This window comes from Berghia stephanieae, chromosome 1 (assembly GCF_034508935.2).
Source record: "Berghia stephanieae isolate SIO BIC M18660-M18661 chromosome 1, UCSD_Bste_1.3, whole genome shotgun sequence".
Lineage (NCBI taxonomy): Eukaryota > Metazoa > Mollusca > Gastropoda > Nudibranchia > Aeolidiidae > Berghia > Berghia stephanieae.
This window is the reverse complement of record NC_088360.1, coordinates 129,286,799-129,308,865: the sequence shown is the minus strand read 5'-3', so window position 1 is coordinate 129,308,865 and position 22,067 is coordinate 129,286,799. Positions and strand designations below refer to the sequence as shown.

General features: G+C 37.6%; 1 protein-coding gene across 8 annotated transcripts in view; it reads left to right on the top strand.

Moving 5' to 3' along the window:
- Window positions 1–22,067, top strand: part of LOC144963144 (apoptosis-resistant E3 ubiquitin protein ligase 1-like) — a 71,155-nt gene that overhangs the window by 31,192 nt on the left and 17,896 nt on the right. For all 8 annotated transcript variants that reach the window (XM_078896839.1, XM_078896837.1, XM_078896841.1 and 5 more), the window contains one exon: window positions 21,367–21,587. In XM_078896839.1, the coding sequence (XP_078752965.1) occupies window positions 21,367–21,587 (221 nt within the window). The remainder of the gene's footprint in view (window positions 1–21,366; window positions 21,588–22,067) is intronic.

The following is a 22,067-nucleotide window of genomic DNA, read 5'->3' as shown; positions in this document are numbered from 1 at the left end:
TGGTTCTAAACAAAGAAAATCATTACTTTTTATTCTTCATGCTGGCTAGAACTTTTCATTCCCTTTTCATATGCCTTGTGATCACAATGTGTAAAAGTCAAAACATGATCAAATTGATGGGTTTTTTTCTCCTCTGGATACGCGTTTAAGCTCGCCTGAGAAATATTTCATACGGCGTCCGCCATTGTTCCGATAGTTTAGAGCCAGTGTTACTAAGTTACCATGCGTCATTAGGAAGGAAGTGACGTTAATGCGAGATTCTCGTCTAATCAGTTGCTTCCCCCCGCTCGCCCCTCTATCTCTTCCACCCATAACCAGCCTGAGCATTACTCACGATTTTAACACAGGCTGCCCAAATATAAAAATATTGCTGGTGTCTTCAAGTGTGGCAATAATTTTCCCAAGTCAATGTTTCAAAATATTGTAAAAAATACTCCACAAATTGCGGGTCTGACTGATTCACCTACTTGGTATGAACTCGAGGTAGCGGTGTCATCATCCCATTCTATTACCCACATTTCTCCCGCCACTCCCTCTCATCTAATTATTGAAACGAGACCTAGCTCGCTCAAATGATGGAGATACAGTGAAAATGTATGATTTGAAAAGAAATCGTCCCGCCATGAAAGGGTTAAACTAGCTCATCGATGCTCGATTCTGGTCTAATCAGTAGCTTCCACCCCCTCTCCTTCATCCTATTTCTCCACTCCCCCCTATTCCCCGCCCCGGGCCACCCACCACTCTTTACTGTCCTTCTCTTCATCCCTCTTTCCCCCCCCCCCCCCCCTCCCTTCCCCATCCTCAGACCAGTCTCAGCTCCTCCCTTCTTTGCCTTGGTGAAAATCGATCATGGCTGGCTTTCCTATCTGTGCCACTTTCACCCCCCTGGGCTAGTTCCTTTATCTACATCCATGATGTGTTATCTCCTCTTTGACTCCTAATCACAGACATGCGTTTTTATCCAAAATTTCGTCTTTTGTCATCTTATTTTTATAGGGTTTGTGTTTTGTGTTATGACACTCGCCTGCGGACCAGAAGGTCCCTGGGTTCGAGCCTCGTTCTCGGCGACGGAAAGTTGAATCCTTGGAAAAAGGCTCATTACTCTTATTCTCTCACCTTACTGTGGTGTAAAATGAGTACCTCGCCTGTAACAGCCTTGTCTGTGTCCAAATAAAAATTGCAATAACGCCTTAGATGCTTGAGTTCTGTTGGCTTGTGACACCTTGTGAAGCGCTTTGAGACATTTAGTTGATATTGCGCTATATACAGGCTCAATTTCTTTTACTAGTCGCTGAAATGACATTGGTATGTCGCATGCTGCAAGTGCATCTTATACCACATTGCCATTCAAGACTTGATATTTTATCCGTTCTGCCCTACTCTCAAAAGAAAAGAAAACAAAACAAGCAAATCAACACATTTTTAATATTTTGTCCAGAAAACTAATAAAATCCCAGGCTTGAGAGTTTTGGACAAGATGAAGGCCATTTTAATCGCGAAGTCCCAGGTTTGAGGTTATTTATTTTGGCAAGACGAGGATCATTTTAATCGCGAGTCCCATGTTTGAGATTTCGGACAAGATAAAGGCCATTTTAATCGCAAATTCCGAGGTTTGAGATGATTTATTTTGGCAAGATGACGATTATTTTTATCACGAAGTCCCAGGTTTGAGAAATTTTGGCATGATAAGGTTAATTTTAATCGATCGATATTTGAAAGACGAGTTTTCCAGCCAAGTTTTTAATAGTACGTGTTTTATTTTATTTTTTTAAAAGAGTAGCAGCAGGATTATGGTGTACTATCACTTCTCGCTTGTCTCACGAACTGGTATATTATACTCATTAATTAACCAGAACGAAAGTTTAAAAGTTCAAACTGACAGGCTTTTATTATAGTATCCCTGTATGTGATTATCGATGAGATTATTCCGTGGGTTTTGGTTTCCTTTCATTTCATTGGAATTCAATACGATGACCCTGATCTGTTGATTACTTACTTACTTACTTAATCCTCTTCGGGCCTTGAGGCACATAGGGCATCCACCAGACATCTCCATTTTTTGCGATCGGCTGCTTTTGCGGTGGCTGTATTCCAGGACAGGCCTGCTTCCTTTAATTCTTTCTCCATCGTCCTTCGCCAGGTTTCTTTGGGTCTTCCCCGCTTTCTCTTCCCATCTGCTGTCCAGTACAAGGCTGTCTTGGGAAGTGACCCTTTTTCCATTCTGGCCACATGACCCAGCCAACGCCATCTTCTTCTTTTTATTTGGCTATCAATGCTAGTGCAGTCAGCTTTCTTTAATAGATCCACTGTTCTTATTTTTGTAGGCCAAAATAAAATTAAAATTCTTTTTAAACACTTGTTCTGAAAGGCTTCTAGTTTCTGTATTAAGGAGGATGTCATTTTCCAGCTTTCACTTCCATAAAGCAGTACACTTAAAACATTGCTCTTGTATATTTTCAGCTTTGTCTTTCTCATTATTTGCTTTGATTTCCAAAAATTTTTCAGCATGCCGAAAGCCTGGTTTGCCTTTTGAATTCTGTGCTTGATATCGTGTTCTGCATTTCCGTCGTCTGTTATTTTGGATCCGAGGTAGGAGAACTCTGTTACCTCTTCAAGTATATGTTCATCTATCCTAATTTCACTGTCATGTTTTGGATTCACCTTAATGTACACAGTCTTATCGAAATTTATTTTCAGTCCAATTTTCGAGGCGTTCTTGTGTAGTACGTTTAGTTTCTCTGAGGCGTCTCTGTGTGTACTGGAAACTAACGCGATATCATCTGCGTAGTCTATATCTTCCAAAAAAGATGTCAGTGTCCAGCGAATGCCTCTCTTCTTACCATCAATTGTATTTTTCATGAGCCAGTCTAGAGCCAGGATAAACAGAAGCGGGGAGAGTATGCAGCCTTGTTTTACACCAGTTGTTACATTAAAGCTGTCTGTTAAATTGTTACCACAGATCACTTGGCATTGGTAGTTGCTGTACATTGCTTTGATTAGGTTGACTATCTTCATCGGTATACCATAATGGCGGAGTATTTTCCACAGGGACTCTCTGTGTAAGCTGTCAAAGGCTTTTTCAAAATCGACAAAAATGGTGTAGAGGGGGCTGTTCCATTCAATGCTTTGCTCCAGGATTTGTCTCAGGGTAAATATGTGGTCACTACATGACTTCCCTTTTCTGAACCCTGCCTGCTCTTTTCTAAGAATGTTTTCAATGTGAGGTGAGATTCTTTTCAGAAGGATTCTATTAAAAATTTTGCTCGTTACGGACAGGAGTGTGATTCCACGCCAGTTAGCACAATTTCCTAGGTCTCCTTTCTTGGCTATTTTATGGATGATGCCTTTCTGCCAATCCTCTGGTATTTCTTCCTTTTCCCAAATGTTGGTGAACAGTTTACTGAGAATTTTGGACATTTCTTGCGAGTTCGCTTTAAGCATTTCCGCAGTGATTTTATCAATACCTGGGGCCTTGCCATTTTTTTGTTGTTGTATTGCCTCGTGCACCTCATGCTCAGTGATTGGACCAAGATTAACCTCTACGTCCATTTCTGCTTCTGGGATATCTGTGTAAGAAGATGGGTCTGGTCTGTTCAGAAGGTTTGCGAAATATTCTCTCCATCTTTCAATTTTCTCCTTTTCGTCTGTGATGACACTACCATCTTGGGATTTTAATGGTTTCTCTTGACCATAACTTCTGTTTCCCGAGAGCTTTTTTGTGATTTTGTATAGTGTTTGTGTGTCGTGTCTTACAGCTGCATTTTCTGCTTCAGTTGCTAAATTTTCTGCAAAATCTCTTTTGTCTTTCCTTGTGGATTTTTTCACTTCTTTATCCTTCAATGAGTATTCACTGGATAGCCTTTCTTTCAGTCGGGGGGATTTAGCGTTCAGGAGATTTAGTTTGATTGATTTTCTTTGGTTAATGAGCTCCCATGACCTTGCTGATATCCAATTCTCTGTATTGGATTTATTGTGTCCTAAGTGTTCAGTGGCACTTTCCTGCATGACGTGGTTGAAATCTTGGATTGTCATGTTTGTAATATCTTGTATTGCACTGAATTTGTTTCTGACTGAGATATTGAAATTGTTTTGGATATCTGGGATTTTCAATTTATCTGTGTTGTAACGTTTCTCCTTCTGTTTTGCTATTTTTCTTTTCATCAATTTAGTAGAGATTTTGGCTGTGACAAGATGGTGGTCACTTCCAATGTCTGCCAATCGTCTGACTCTGACATCGTTTAGGCTGCTCTTCCATTTTCTGTTTATAATTATATGGTCTATCTGACTTTCTGTCTTCCCATCTGGTGATTTCCATGTCAATTTGTGGATGTTTTTGTGTGGGAAGAAAGTTCCACCAATAATGAAGTTGTGTTCTTCACAAAATTCTGCCAGTCTGCTTCCATTGTTGTTCATTAACCCTATGCCCTCCTTTCCAACGGACTGATTTGTTTGTGTATTGCCAACTCTAGCATTAAGGTCTCCGATGATCATGAGCATATCATGTCTTGGAATGTTTTCAACGGCCATTCTTAGAATATCGTAAAATTCTTCTTTGTTTTCTTCATCTGAATCCTCTGTAGGTGCGTAGCATGTGAGGATTGATAGCTTGGTGTATTTTGAGTTGTGTCTTGTGTATAAAAGTCTTTCACTTATCGGTTTCCATTCCAATAGTGACTTGTTGTTTTGCCTGGCTATCAAGAGGGCAACACCTTCTCTGTGTTGGTCATCCTTTCGTCCTGACCAAATGATCAGGTCGCCATTTGAGAGTTGGCGCTTCCCAGCTCCTGTCCATCTTGCCTCTGATATGCCTAGCAAATCGATCTTGTAGTTCAACATCTCGCGCTGGGCTTGTGCCAGTTTTCCTGTTTGATATAGGGTCCTAACATTCCAGCACGAGACATTGAGCTTGCGTTTTGGTGACAACAGATCTGCAATCTGGTCGGGGGCGTCCTTTCGGCTTTGACCTCCTACCGTCATGAAGCCAGTATTCTGGTCCGCTTCTCTGCTGCCGCCGGTTGAGGATTTACGTCTGGTTTCTGTTTCTGTAACAGTTTGCTTTTTATGAGGTGGGTTGTTAACCCTACGCTCAACCCCCATTCCTGGAGGGCCGGTGGATTACTCTTCGTCTGATCTCTCTCCTTTTTTCTCTTATTAGAGGTCCGAGGTTCGAGATACGCAAGCCCTCCCACCACGACAAGGTGATAATCCGTCGGGAGAGGATCTGTTGATTACAAGCCAGTAATTAACTGGATTTTCTCAGTCTCTTTTTATGCTAATAAGAAAGAGGTTTTTTGGAGACAAAACGTGGTGTAACAAATCACACGCACACAAACACACGCATGCCCGCGCGCTCACACACATGCACACACACAAACACACACACACACACACAGACACACAAACGTATGCCGACACAATAAATTGTTTGGAAATTTTGAAATTTTTTTTTTAAAAACTGTGTACAGTTACAGCTACAATGGTGCAATTCATCACCACGATACAGCAGTATCGATTGTGGGATTCAAAATGATACAATTTATTTAATATACTTATCTTTAGCTTTAATTTGCAATTTAAAAACTGGTAATGACAATTAACGAGGTGCGGTCTTTGCCAGTTTAAATGTATAGAGTAAGATAAAAAATAAAATAGATAATTAAGTACATAATCAATTACCACCACCACCACCATTACCATTACTATTACTTCTACCACTATAGCTGGCCAATAAACGGGTCTTGTAGTTTCTGTCTCGGTGCTCTCGGATAAAAGAAACGATCCGACCAGATTTTGCCAAATGCACAACAACCCCCCCCCCCCCCTCCAAAAAAAAAATAATTGTTTTTTAAAAATAATTTTTTTTTTAAATGGTCGTTTATTGGTCGTTTCCGTAGGGTGGACACGCGGCCTAACTGTAATGCCAACTCTAAAAATAAATCCAAAACAAACATACCTTTTAAAAAATGCGTCCTTCAAATATCGATCGATTAAAATGACCCTCATTGTATGAAAACCTCAAATCTGGGACTTTTTTGAAGTCACTTCCTTTACGTCACTTCCTTAACTCACAGTTTTGAGAGTTTTTTACATTTTTTTTTTAATGTTGACAAAATGAGAGACATTTTAATCTATATTTGACGGACCTTTTATCTGGCCCATATTTTTTTAATGTGTTTTTTTTTTCAAAGTACGGCAGTATGATGGAAGTATCAAGTTCAATATCGCTTGATGCTGTATCCTGACCAGTCTAGTGTTAATGTCATTGGTTATAATTCAAGTCTACAGACAATGCCAGCAGCAGCAGATGAGGCGTTGACTTGCTGTGCATTGTTATTAGTGCATGTAGTATTGACATTTACGTCGTCGTCATCATATCATCATCATCATCATCGTCGTCGTCGTTATTATTATTATTTGCTGTTGTTGTTGTTGCTATTATCGTTATTGCAATTACAATTTTGGGATTAATTTTTTTTTAATATTTTTTTTTTTTGCGTGACCCCAGTCCTTTCCTACATTGTTTTTATTTATAAAACAGAATTGTGACCACTGTACTGTTATGTATTTATTTTAAAAAAATTATTGCGTATTTGTGTGTGTGTGTGTGTGTGTGTGTGTGTTTATGTGTGTGTGTTTGTGTGTTGCTTGTTTGCACATGGGTGATAATAATTTGCGAAGTAAGCGTTAACCAGTTAACTGCGCGCACTCTGAAAAGACTCGTATTAAAAAAAAGAATTGGCCAGAAAACTCGTCCTTCAAATATTTTATCGATTTAAATGACCCTCATCTTGGCAAAAAAAAAACTCTCAATCATTGGACCTCGCGAGGTCCCAGGTTTGAGATTTCTGGCCAAGATGAGGGTAATTTAAATCGATCCGATATTTGAAGAACAAGTTTTCTGGCCAAATTTCCGAATACGTCTCTTTCCAGAATACGACAGTTAAAATCGGACAGGAACTTGAGAGGAGTCAGACAGTGTACTCTGTGTTTACTGTTCTTTTTTTGTTCTTTCTTAACCATCATTTTATTATTTACCTCTAGCTAGGTGTTTTGTTTCGCTGAAGCCATCGGATCGGAATTAATCTTGAGTTAAGATGGCGAGACAAAATAGGAAGATGAGCGACAAACTGGAAGATTTTAAGAAGATAAAGAGAAAATAGATGGCTTCCAGTATCGATTGATCCGCGGGCAAGGTACGAATGCATTTTGAAGGGGTTTAAAAACACAGTCGATTACACTTAAAACACATCCTTTTTTTTGTATGTTTGTTTATTATTTGCAGTTTTTAAATGAAGTTTCCAAAAGTGCATCTAAGGTTCAAGTTGAGCATAGTTGAGTTGGTTCTTCGGAAAAGGTTCTTTATTCGCATTCACTCACCATACTCAAGTGTAAATGAGTACCTGACCGGTGACACCATTGGCTCAGTCGAAAAGAAATAGCAATAATGGGTAACGGGTGGCATGTTTAGTTTTCATTTTAGTGTTTCTGTTGGTTTGAGCTCTCTGGGCTGCCTAAAGCCTGAGATAGTAAATATACTAACAAAAATGTGAAAATTAAAAGGCTTCGGACTGACCGTAGCCTTTGTAAAGTCATAGTCTGACACTGATGAAAAATAATGACGTCAAAATACAAGGTCAGACCACCAAAAGAAAACGAATGGTGAGTAATATTCATAGTACAACCAATGGGATCAGCTGTATCCTTGAGCACTAATAACAACTCATTTGGCGATGTACTAACCTAAATGACATTACAATACCAGCCTCATGGTCCATTTAAACGTATAGATAGAATGCGCTTGGCCAAGGAGTTCACAACATTGCCATCCGGAAGAATAACGGACCAACCCACAAACTCTGTGTAACCATGAACTTTTATAGTCTGGTTAATACAGTTTAGTGAGAACAACTCACAAACGCGGATGGCAACAACAATAACAAAGGCCTGAGTGACGTCATCTGCATACTATCTATAGACTTTTCGTACACGGTCCGACGGATTTCCACAAATTGTGGATAATGGACCAAACTCACGAAAACTGAGCGTGTAAACGAGGAATGTCAATATCGTCCGACGGATGTCCTCCCAACCGCCTGATATTTTCCTGTCTTCGTGTTGACGGATCATCGTGGGTGATTAGTTTTCACTGAAGTCCATCTTACTTCAAACTAAGGAAGGGGTTTCTCTCTATTGAGTGAGTGAAGTTCACTAATTTATTTGTACTCACACACACATACACACACACACATACACACACACACACACACACACACACACACACACACAGTGTCCAAATATTGACAACGGAAGTACGATGTACCAGATCCGACGCGGAGCAATTGTCTGTAAGTCTTAACGCAACTTCTTCTCTCGTCGACATTTGTCGATTCACGGTGACCCACATCGTCTAATCGATGTCCGTCGGACCATGTACAAAAAGTCTGTACGTCTTAATAGGCCATTAGCTATAACCAGGCTCTTGGTTTGTGAAGGCTACGTTTTGAGACTATCTTAAGGAATGAATGAAATTTACGTCACTCAGCTTTTTGTGAATAATTTTAGACCGCCATTTGGCCGTTAGTTTCTCGCGAAATTCTCTCAGACTGTTGTTGGTATGCATTCAGGAAAAATACTCACCAGTCTGATGAATCGTATCGACACACCAAGCTATGTATAACTTTAAACATTTGTAGTCTGATTGATAGACATTAGTGAGAACTAATCACTTACATGGAGGTCTAAAACATCAACAAAAAGATGAGTGACGTCAACTTCATTCCTTCTCTAAACGTTAAGGTTACACATAGTTTTGTGTCTTGGTACGTTTGGTCTGACTGAGGAGGTGTCGGGTGGTTAACTCAAATGCATAGCATCAATAGTGCTTTGATTATTTGTGGTACGTTTTAGTGAAATACTCACCAATTCATTCCAGAATAATAATGATATCAACACACTAAAATTTGACCTTAAACATTTATAAGAGATATTTCACTGGCGATCTAAAAACAATAACAAAGAGCCGGATGACGCCAGACTCCATTCCTTCTACAGAAGGAACGAAATTGACGTCACTCAGCTCTTTGTTATTGTTTTTAGCAAGCCAGTTTTATGAGTAGTTCTCACTAAATTGTATTAATCAGACTAAATATGTTTAACGTTACACATAGTTGTGTGTTGGTACTTCATAGATAGAACGAAGTCGACATCACTCAGGTCTTTATTATTGTTTGTTTTGTTTTTTTCCATACATGTTTATGAGTAATTTCCACTCAACTGTATTAACCAGACTATATAAACCTTCAAGGTTACAAATAGTTTAGTGTGTTTCGTTTGTTATATTTCCGGATGGTTATGTTGTGAGTTTCTTATTCATGCGTACATCATCTATATTCGGCTTGCGGATGCAATGAGCTTTTTGGCTCTGACTGGTCTCGATCATATTATAAACGTCCAAGTTTACACATAGCTTTCTGTGTTGGTTCTATTAATCACGCGGTAAAACAGGGGCATTTTCCTTAAACACAAACCATCTATAGTAAAACATGTGTAGTTTGCTGTGTCTACGAATCACTGCCATTGTTTACATTATGACGACTGTCATAACGCCGAGAGGCGTGGTTATCTAAGTGTCAATTATTCACAAACATGGGTGTAAAAAAAGCAATAACAATGGCTTGAGTGACGTCATCTTCTTTCTATCTATACACGTTTAAGGTTACACATAGTTTTGTTTGTTGATACGTTATATCCGACTGGCGGATGTTTATGAATTTTGTTATTGTTAACTAAACGCATAGCATCACTATTTATTGGACATTGCGTTGTATTACAGCTGACGTTTCTTTAAAGGTATAAAACCCTCCATAAATCATTTCAAACCACACAGCGTCTTCATCTTGTTTATCTGGGTTACGCGTTCACGGATCCTCGTGCAATGGCATTATACGTGTTCCATTTAGGTCTATAATCTATGTATAGATTGAGAGACAGGGATTATTTGAATGGCAAATTAAACTTGTTTGATGGGCGTCTCTTTGTTCCGTGATTACACGGTAGGAGGCGTCTAGGCCATAATATTTAGCAGGATTGCCAGATTAATTTTGCTAAAAAAATACAAAACAAGTAGCAAAATAAATCGAAATGAAATAAATTAATGCCAAATGGTCCGAATAAATGTCAAAGTTCTCCAGGTATATGAAAAAAAAAATATAAAAAAATATATATCTTCTGGTCTCTATCTCTCTCTCTCTCTCTCTCTCTCTCTCTCTCTCTTTCTCTCTCTCTCTCTCTCTCTCTATCTATCTATCTATCTATCTATCTATCTATCTATCTATCTATCTATCTATCTATCTATCTATCTATCTATCTCTTCCTTTCTTTTCTGATTGAAAAGAAAATCACATTGTCCTATAAGGTTATGGGTGGAATTGTATATATTTAGTGAAGTTAGTTTTATTTCTCTATAAGATAATGCGAAATTGTGTTAATTGAAAGAAAAAAAAAGAGGAGGAGGAGGAGAGAGGAGGAGGAGAAGAAGAAGAAGAAGAAGAAGAAGAAGAAGAGAAGAAAGAAGAAGAAGAAGAAGAAGAAGAAGAAGAGAAGAAGAAGAAGAAGAAGAAGAAGAAGAAGAAGAAGAAGAAGAAGAAGAAGAAGAAGAAGAAGAAAGAAGAAGAAGAAGAAGAAGAAGAAGAAGAAGAAGAAGAAGAAGAAGGAGGAGGAGGAGGAGGAGGAGGAGGCGGAAAGGATACAAAAAAGAACCACCCCCCCCCCCCCAAAAAAAAAGAGTAGAAAATAGAAAGAAAGAAAGAACCCACAAAAACAAAAAACAAAAAAAACAAACAACAACAAAGAAAAAAAAGCCAAGTCTGTGAAATTTGACTTGAACCCCCCCCCCCCCCCCCCGCGCCAAATTACCAACCCCGATATCTAGGTCGTTGTCACAGTTAATTTTAACCCTGATTCATGTCGATTTTTCAAAAGTAGGTTTCTTACTGGTGTCTACTTTTATAGATAGTTATTAATTTTTTTTTAAAACAATTATTTCAATTGTATTTTTATAATGCTGGAATTGAGTGTTGGAGACTGGAATTTTTCTTGATATGTGTTTGCATTGTCTTAACGTGCTGCTTGTGAGTTTAGTATTTGTCACCAGTGTTATAAGACACATAAATAAATTGATAGATTAATGAAATAAATAATTAGATAAATAAATATATAAATAGACAACTAGAAAATAAATAAAAATGGACAGATAGTTAAATAAACTAATATATATATATATATATATATATATATATATATATATATAATAATAATAATAATAATAATAATAATAATAATAATAATAATAATAATAATAATAATAATAATAATAATACTTTATTGCATCCCAAAAAGGAAATTTTTTGTACAGACGTGTTATAATTTACACATAAGATAAAAATACAATGGAAATAGGATGTATATATATATAAAAAGGAGCAGCTCTATAACCAGAGCTGCGCTTTATAATATGAATAATTTCAACACTGTAAAATAGTTAAAACTGTCACCATAAATTGAAAATTGAAAAGATTGCAAAACAAATAAATTAATAAATTAATATTTATATTTTAAAAAAGTAAAAATGAGAAATAATTATATAAAATGATTATTGCTTGTTGTTATAAAGCCTAATACTGGACGGCAGAAAAGATTTTCGGTGTCTCTCTGTTTTCGTTGAAATAGAGAAAGGGCGACCACTTCTTTCTGACATAATAATTGATGGTCTTAGTGGATGATACTGGTCATTTAATATTTTAGTTATTTTATTTATACAAAATTTCTCGTATAAAAGATCTACATCGTCAACATCATTTATATAGCGTTTAATGGATTTTTTAATATTTGAATTTATTTTGTTCCTTTCCACTGCTAAGCAATTGCCTCCCCAAGCTGTTATACAAAATGACAAAACACTTTCGATTACTGCTCTATAAAATAATGTGCAGAGGGTTTTATCTATTCTAAACTGAGAGAGTTTCGATAAAAAATATGTACGTCTGCACATCTTATGCCTAATTATTTTCAAGTGTTCATCCCACTTGAGCCTGTCATCAATCGTTACACCAAGGTATTTGTAGTGAGGAACTCGCTGGACGAATTGGTCCTTTAATTTTAACGGTTCTATCGGTTCCTTCACTCTCCTAAAGTCAATCACTAGCTCCTTTGTCTTGCTTATGTTAAGCTCTAGGTGGTGGGCATCACACCAAGACACAAATCTATCAATTTCTTGCCTATAAGCCACTTCGTTGCCATTTGTTATGAGGCCTTGAAGAGCGGTGTCATCTGCAAACTTTATTAAAGGTACACTCAGGTTTTGACTTCTACAGTCATTCGTGTATATTGTGAATAATACAGGGGACAATACACAACCTTGAGGAGCACCAGTATTTGTAGTTATACAGGAAGATTTGTTTTGCCCTAATTGAACATATTGTGCTCTCTCCGTAAGAAATTCGAGCACCCAAGCAATTATATACTTGTTTAAATTCAGACTAGTCAATTTTTGAACAACCAACTGAGGTTGCATTGTATTGAACGCTGAAGAAAAATCTGCAAAAAGCAATCTGCAATAGCTCCTAGCGTGATCTAGATGCCTGTAGATGTTGTTTGTAAACAGCAAAATGGCATCCTCTACGCCACGTCCTGGTTTGTAAGCAAATTGATGACTATCACTCAATGGCATAAACTGATTCCTAATTTTAACAAGAACAAGTTTTTCTAAAGATTTCATGACTATTGAAGTCAGTGCAACAGGTCTGAGATCGTTCATAGTTTCAAGTTTTTTCTTTTTTGGAACAGGAATAATTTTTGAAGTTTTCCAAATTTCAGGGATTGAAACGCATTGGAGGGACCAGTTAAAAATATGTGTATAAATGGGGGAAAGCTGATGGGCACATTCTTTTAATAGTTTTCCTTTCAATCCATCCGGCCCAGCAGCCTTCCTCTCGTTTAGTTTCGAAAATACGAATCTCGTTTCCTCTTCACTGACCTCAATAGTCATTTCATCTTCCAAAGCCCTGTCTAATTTATGTTTTTCATTTTCAATATCAAATTTGTTTGCTGTGTCGAAACGTGAATAAAATTTATTTAAAGTTTCAATTTCGATATCTTCTGATATAATCGTGGGCTTTGGATTATAGTTCACAGCAGTTTTATATATATATATATATATATATATATATATATATATATATATATATATATATATATATATATATATATATATATACATATATATATATATATATATATATAATACATACATATACATATATATATATAATACATATATATATATATATAATACATATATATATATATATAATACATATATATATATATGATATATATATGTATTTATCTTATAAATAATTATTGAATAAATAAATGGTGTATTCTCGGTAGAGTTCTTAATGAATAAATGAATAAATACGTAAAAAGATAAATAGGCCCTAAGGAAATAAATAACGGATAAAAGAAAATAAATAGAAATTCCCTTTACATCCTCCAAAGGAAAAACATATTATTAGGGTCGCCTGATCCTTATAGCGATAAGAAAGGCCAAGTTTTGCCTTAGAAAAAAAAAACAAAACAAAACGAGATGCTGACTGCGGGGATCGAACCTGGGCCCTTCATTAAAGTGGAATGAGGAATTGTTCGAAAGAATACTTTTAGCATGCATTTTATGTCATTTGCACTATTAAAATTAAAAGATTGATTTTTGGTTAATTTGGGGTGTTTGGTAAAATTCCTTTATTTTATGATATACAATTCTTAAATTCTTACTTTTTTTTTGGAATTCCTGGCGTGTTCTTAATCGTTACACGAGCTTGCGAGTGCGCTTTGGGAACAAAGTTCGAATTTCAAAAGGCCTCAATCGATTACTATTTCGTCATGTCCCGTCCTACTTGTTAAGTGTTGCTGTTGGCCAGGGACCCATTGTAAAGCGCTTTGAGCACGTTTAGTGGATGTTGCTCCATATAAAAGATCAGTTAAAAGCTCAGTTATTCAAGCAAGCTACAGCGAATCATAATGAGGCTGACCAAAGATCAGCGCAGTCGGATGATCGGCATACATCTTGCTGTCTCTCCTAATGCCATTGCCTTGCAGTGCAATTGCTCAAGAGAGGCACAGGGTAGTTAATAAAATAATATGAACTTCTACATGTTGATGACATCTCTTGATCGTGGTAGGAAAAATTCAGCAATGAACGCCAATGACCAAAAACATGACCCTTTGGCCAAACACGAGAGAAACAGTTTGATGTTTCAATGTCAACAGTTCTTCGACGATTGAAGGAAGCTGGATTTGAGTTCTGTCGTCCAGATTATATGTGGTGACAAATTAGGGAGCAGGCACTGGTGTAAGATAAAGATCTGAAGATTTTGTGATGCAAGCGAGTGCTCATAGCGGAAACGCGTACCCTTGTGAAGAACACATATGCATTTCAACTATCTGGTAACCTCCGTGGTGGGCCGGTAGCACGTTTGATCGGTAATCAGGAGGTCCGAGGTTCGATCCCCAGTCGAGGCAGGTAGATTTTTTAGGATGTAACAGGATACATTATTTGTTTTTTGCGCATACATCATCAATCTGTCAGATATCAATATTTACTTGATCCGTGTTTTGTTTTAAGAAAGGGGTTGTTATAATTATTATTATCATTAGCAATTCAAATAAAATGGAAAACTCTCTCTATCTCTCTCTCTCTCTCTCTCTTCTCTTCTCTTCTCTTCTCTCCTCTCTCTCCTCTCTCTCTATCTCTTTCATCTCTCTCTCTCTCTCTCTCTCTCTCTCTCTCTCTCTCTCTCTCTTTCTATTAAGAGTGTTGCATTTTGCGTTAGTTTGAGAGGATTTCCATAACATCAAAGAGTCCGTATATATTTGGGGTATCAGACCTGCAAATAAGTACACGTCGATGAGTGTCGGTAATCTACATATTTCATTACATATTTTTTATTCTTGTGTTTTTTTTTTTTTTTTTTTTTTTTTTTTTTTTTGAAGAAATCAATGACTACAGTTGCTCGTGACAAATACATCACAAGTTGAAAATTGGAAAAAACAAAAAACAAAAACAAACAAACCAACAAACAACACAACAAATAAAGCCAACCGCCCCCCCCCCCCAAAAAAAAAAAAAAAAGAAAGCAACCCAACAGCCACCACCCCCACCCCCAAAATAACAACAGAACAACAACAACAACAACAACAAAATCAAAACAAACAACAAACAAAACAAAAAATTAAAAACCCGACAAACTCAAAATACATAGATGGTACTTTTTAACTGCAATAAATAGATCAAAGGGATAGAGACCTTCCGAATTGACGGTATGCAAATCTAGTCATTAGAAGCAGGTAGATTGCAAAAGATTACAGATCGCATTGCATGCAAATAACCACAAGGGTTGTAAGGACTTACATGCTAATGATTTAATGCATTTAAGCGTTCACAACTCATTATACAATTGAACTGATTTTGTATCGATAAGCAGTACAAACTCATAATATTATGGTATTCAGACGATGGTGTAACCACAAATTAAATATAGCGCAATTTCCATTAAACGTGCTCAAAGCGCTTTACAGGAGATCCGTAGCCAACAACAACACTTAACATGTAGGACGAGATGCGACACCTGCAAGAGATATTACATTTTTTCCCCGACAAAGACAAAGCCGTTAACGGCCAGGTACTCAGTTTACACCTGAGTACGACAAGAGAATGTGAGTAAAGAGGTTTTTTTTCTTTCCCAAGAACTCAACTATGCGCTGCTCATTGCGGAACACGAACCCTGGACCTTCCGATCCGAAGGCGAGTGTCATACCACAAGACCACAATGCCGCACACATTATAATGCGTGGCAGCATCATCATCTGTACACGATACTATAATTTGTGATAACATCATCTGTAAACATTATTACGATTTGTATTAACATCATCGTCTGTACACGATTCTATAATTTGTGATAACATCATCTGTAAACATTATTACGATTTGTATTAACATCATCATCTGTACACGATACTATAATTTGTGATAACATCATCTGTAAACATTATTACGATTTGCATTAACATCGTCTGTACACGATTCTATAATTTGTGTAAAACATCATCTGTAAACAATATTACGATTTGTATTAACATCATCGTCTGTACACGATACTTTAATTTGTGATAACATCATCTGTAAACATTATTACGATTTGTATTAACATCATCGTCTGTACACGATTCTATAATTTGTGTAAAACATCATCTGTAAACAACATTACGATTTGTATTAACATCATCGTCTGTACACGATACTATAATTTGTGATAACATCATCTGTAAACAATATTACGATTTGTGTTAACATCATCATCTGTATACGATACTTTAATTTGTGATAACATCATCTTTAAAGATTATTACGATTTGTGTTAACATCCTCGTCTGTACACAATATTGTGATATTTTACCTCACCATGATCTGTACACTTCGCGAAGTCCGCGGTTTGAGAGTTTTTGCCTATATGAGAGTCATTTAAATCGATCGATGTTTTGAGCGGCGAATTTCTTTTTGTTTTGTTTTTTTCGTTTTTTTTGTTTTTTGTTTTATTGTTTGTTTTTGTTGTTACTGTTGTTGATATATTTTCTTTATTTGTTTTGTTTTGCGGCTATATAATCGAGTGGTATGACACTCGCCTTCGGATCGGAAGGTCATGTGTTCGAGTACTGATCTGATCGGCGAGTCCTTGGAAAAAGCTTTTTACCCACATTCTCTCACCGTACTCATGTGTGAAATGAGTACATGTCCGTTAACAGCGTTGTCACTGTTTGAGAAATTGTAACATCGTCTCACAGGCGTCATGTCTCGTCCTATTTGTTAAGTGTTTCTGTTGTCTAGGATCTCTTGTATAGCGCTTTGAGCACGTTTAGTGTATATTGCGCTATATAAAAGCTCAATTTTAGTCTAATCTGGCCAAATTTTAACTACCTGTTGTTTTACAGAGTACGGCACCATTGTTTGCCCTCATCCTGTCGGAGATGGACGCTATAATGAATTTCAATGATTGTTTACGAAACACTGGAATGAACGATTGTTCCCGATGCCTCCTACAAGTCGATCAAAACAAACCAATCAATAATGTATCGTTTAGACAGCAGAGAAAGCATTGAACGGCTGCCCTCTATACAAATCTAATAGACCCCTTGGGATAGGGTAAAAATCAACCAACGCAAACAAGGGTGATTTTGTGACACAGGCCGTTGAGAAAGTCCAGACGTATTGTTCACAGGCTGGTTCCTCTCATTATTCCGTGGATTTTACTTTTTTTTTTTTTTTTTTTTTTTTTTTTTTTTTTACAATTCATTCACGGTTATGACTGCCGTACTCTGGACAAAAACAGTTATTTATTATCATGCAGCATCCGAAAACGGTATTAAGTAAGTCGGGATAAACAATGTCGCTAATGGAAAAGTTCAATCCATAACTACAAACATGAACCCCGGGGTGAGTTTCTCTCTTCGTTGCGGTTGGGAATAATAAATACGGCTCCTTGAATTGCTATACAATCGCAGTTCGTATTTCTCATTATTTTATGTGTAGCTATGTAGTCTTGTGGCATGACACTAGTTTTCGGGTCGGAAGATCCTGGGTTCGAGCCTCACTCGGTGCATAGTTGAGTCCGTGGAAAAGGCTCTTTACTCTCAGTCTCTCACCATACTCAGGTGTAAAATGAGTATCTGACCGTTAACAGCGTTCTCTCTGTCGGAAAAATTGTAACGTCGCCTAACATGCGTCATATATCGTTCTATATGTTACATGTTGCTGTTGGTCATGGACCCTTTGTAAAGCGCTTTGAGCATGTTAAGTGGATATTGCGCTATATAAAAGCTCGAGTTTTGTTGTTGTTGCTATTTCTAAAAACCTTTTCGGGATCCCTTTCACCCCGACATAACGCCGTTTTGAGATGAAGGGTCACGTTTGAAACCCACGACTTCAATATGTTATTATGTCGGATAGGAATGAACTCGACGAGAGGAATTAATTGGGGTCAAGATAAAATTGTCAGATATAGACAATTAATTAGTTTTCTTTTTGAAGTTTAAGAAACAATTTTCATTCTTTCCAGCGAATGCATTTATTTTGCACTTAAATTATATTATATTATTAAGTTAAGCTTTAAATTCAATTTTAAGCAATGGGTTCACTCTGTAATACCGTTTTGAGACTATCGGTCACATTTTTCAATTTGGAGTGAACAGTTTACTTATCTATCTATCTATCTATCTATCTATCTATCTATCTATCTATCTATCTATCTATCTATCTATCTATCTATCTATCTATCTATCTATCTGTCTACCCTTTTCTCTCTCCTCTCTTTCCTCTTCCTCCTCCTCCTCCTCCTCCTCCTCCTCCTCTCTCTCTCTCTGTCTCTCTCTCTCTCTCTCTCTCTCTCTCTCCTTATCTTTATCTCTCCTCCATCTCTCTCTTTCTGACTTCATCTCTCTGCCCTCAGCCCATTCCCTCTTCCCAACCCCACACCCAATGTCCCCATTGTCTAAGATACTCGATATTTTATGTGTTTGTATGGCATTGACCTAATCGATCACATGACTTATTTATGTATGCATCTGTTTTAAATGACACGGAATTGTTGCCACTCTTTTCGTCAACCGACGCTATGTGTTAAGGTAAACTATTCACCGGTTCTGCCCACCAGAATCAACAAACAAAACTATGTATAACCTTTAACCTTTAAAATCTGTCAGAGCGCAGCCTTCCCCAACCCATAGCCCGACAATGACCAAAATTTAAGGTCAGAACCATCAAAAGAAAGCAAATCGTGATTTGTATCCAATAGTTCAACCAATTGGATCATTTCTCTTCTTGAGCACTACTAACGATAATTCACTAGGTTGTACACAAACGAAAAAAAAAAAAAAAAAAAAAAAAAAAAATTACGTCAAAAGACAAATCTTTGAGCACAAAAGGAAACAAATCGTGAGTTGTACAATAGTTCAATCAATGGGATCACTTGTTTCCTTGAGCACTACACTAATGACAACTCACTTGGCTGTACACAGACCTAAAAATTGACGTCAAAAGATAAGGCCTTCTGGGTCCTATTATAATATATTATATAGCCTGACACTAGGATCTACTTAGCAGGACTTATAGTTTGACGTAATTTGTAGGTGTGTGCAGCGTCTAGTGAGGTGTCGTTTGTAAGTAGAGCTGAAGCAAGTTGTATTTTGACGTAATTTTTTTGTCAACGTCAGGCAGGCTATAAGTTAACGATGGTTAGGGGCTGTGTCCGTAGCCATCGTTAAGTTATATTAGCCTGACACTGAAACCGTAGCCATCGTTAAGTTATAGCCTGACACTGAAACCCAAAAAGACTGGCATTTTGACGTCATTATTTGGTTTTTGCACCGCCTAGTGAGTTATCGTTAGTAGTGCTCATGGAAACAAATGGTCCCATTGGTTTAACTATTGAAAACAACTCACGATTTGTTCTCTTTTGTGGCCAAAGACTGGCATTTTGACGTCATTTTTTTGGTCAACGTCAGACAGGCTAAAAGTTAACGATGGCTGCGCTGTGTCACTGTGTCACTATCAAGTGTCAAGCTATGACTCAACGAACCCCTCCTCTAGGTACCTCTCCCTTTAATGCTAATGGTTTGTCCTTCCATAGATGGGAATTTCCCGCTATTTAACGGTTCCCCGTTGAAATGAAATCAGGTCGCTCTTCAATTCCCTTTCTTTACATAATATAGCTTTAATGTCCGCCTTGATCTGCAATGCAGACATTAATTCTTTCGCCATGATGGCCCGTGGCGCTGATGTGACCTAAATGAGTCGCAAGCGCCGTAAACCCCTTAAAAACAAAAACAAAACCAGGGCCCCGCCTGGATTTATTATTTTTTTTTTTTTGCTCAGAGGTAAAAGGTCAGGTTGTTATAGATAGTATGCGCTTGTCTAAGAAGCTCACAGCATTGCCATCCGGAAGTATAACGGACCAACACACAAAACTATGTGTAACCATGAACGTTTATAGTCTGGTTAATGCAGTTTAGTGAGATTTACTCATAAATGCGGATGGCAAAAAACAATAATAAAGACCTGAGTGGCGTCAACTTCATTTTATCTATAGATGGTTCGAAGTTGACGTCACTCAGGTCTGTTATTGTTTTTTGCCATCCGCGTTTATGAGTGGGTTTTGAAGGTCATCTCCGCGTATATATATTGTACTGTAAGCAATTAATTTCTTAAAGTTTATATGAACCTTTTTCGGTTCTTAACATTCGGAAATAATTCTTCAATCAGTTAGCGAAATATATACGATAATATTAAATGGAGAAAATATCTATTCCTGCCCAAATAAAAGCTCTGTGGAATTCCCTTACGAAGTCGAAAAATGTATTGTTTATTAAGACAATAGAAATCTTGAATTGATCGACTTATCACATTCATTGAACGGGCCGGGAACTTTTCATTGAACGGATATCTATGCTTGTAATAATATATGATAATGACTTGAATCTATTAATATTAATCGGTAGAATCTTAAGCGTCTCGTGCCAATTTTTTATCTACTGCGGTATACGATCAAGAGGGATCAATTGTTATTGTCTGTATTGAACGGTATGGACACCGGAATAAACTCCGGTTTTGTTGACCTCATGGTCACGAATGGAGATCGCATTGTAAAAGGGCGTAAATACGCTCTGTTCAGTAGATCATACTCATGACGAACACCTTGAAGTCGAGTTGATGGAAATAGCGTATACGCACGTCATTGCCCCATTGTATTAAGCTCTTATTGTAATAAAGAACTACTGTTTTTGCTGTCTCGGGCTATAATTTATTACACGCTTTGTTGTAAGTCGTGATGATTTCTAGTCTTGTAGACTGAGACTCTGATTATGAAGGGAAGGTCCTATGTTCCAGGCCCGTTTTTGGATGGCGCAAAGCGGAGTCCTTGGTAAAGACTTTTTCCTCTCGAGTATAAAAATGTTGCATGTTCAGTAACAGCATTGTCTTTTGTCGAAAAAAAAAGAGAATGGAATAGCGCCTTACATGCGTCGTGCCTCTTCCTACATGCTAAGTGATTGCTGCTGACTTGGGACTCTTTTTAATACGTAATTGAGATCCATGCAGGGCTTTTGCACTGCAGAAGCTCAAATCTTTTTTGTATTTTATTAGGTATTATGTTTTTAAAAAAAAATAAACTACTGATATACAGAGCTATTTATCTGACAGGGCCTATCTTTATATCCGTACTCGACTGTAAACTGTTCATTTTTTGGGACTGATTTCAGGCTGGAAGATCTTTCTGACAGGGATCATCTCATGTCTGGTCGCCATGTTGGTGGCAGGATGGAGCATGGCCAACGCCCACTACTACCAGGTCTTCCCCGATCCCAAGGCCTCCATCTACGGGTTCCTGACAGGCCGGTACGCCACGCCCCACCACAGTAGGGTCACGTGGGACTGGCATGAGCCGCAGACGGTGGGGAAGACCATGACCTTCGGGGTCAAGGTGAGTAAAATGTATATCAGGGTCCGAATGACAGTCATCAGGGTCTCTCAGAAAAGTCTAGGAGTCTTTGAGCAAGCCACTTCACCGTAGCTCAGGGAGCGATGTGCCTTAAAAATTGAGCTTTGTATAGTGCAATATCCACTAAATGTGCTCAAAGCGCTTTACAAGGGGTCCCTGGTCAACAGCAACATTTAACATGTAGGACGGAACATAACGCCTGTTAGGCGATATTACAATTTTTCAGACAAAGTCAACGCTGTCAACGGCCAGGCACTCATTTTACACCTGAGTTCGGTGAGAGACTGTGAGTAAAGAGCCTTTTCCACGGACTCAACTATGCGCCGAGCGCGAGGCTCGAACCCATGACCTTCTGACCCGAAAGCGACATACCACTAGACCACATAGCCTTACGGCGACACAGAAATATGCTTCATTAGGATGAAAGAGATTTTTTTTTTAATGGAAAGATTTGATAAAACA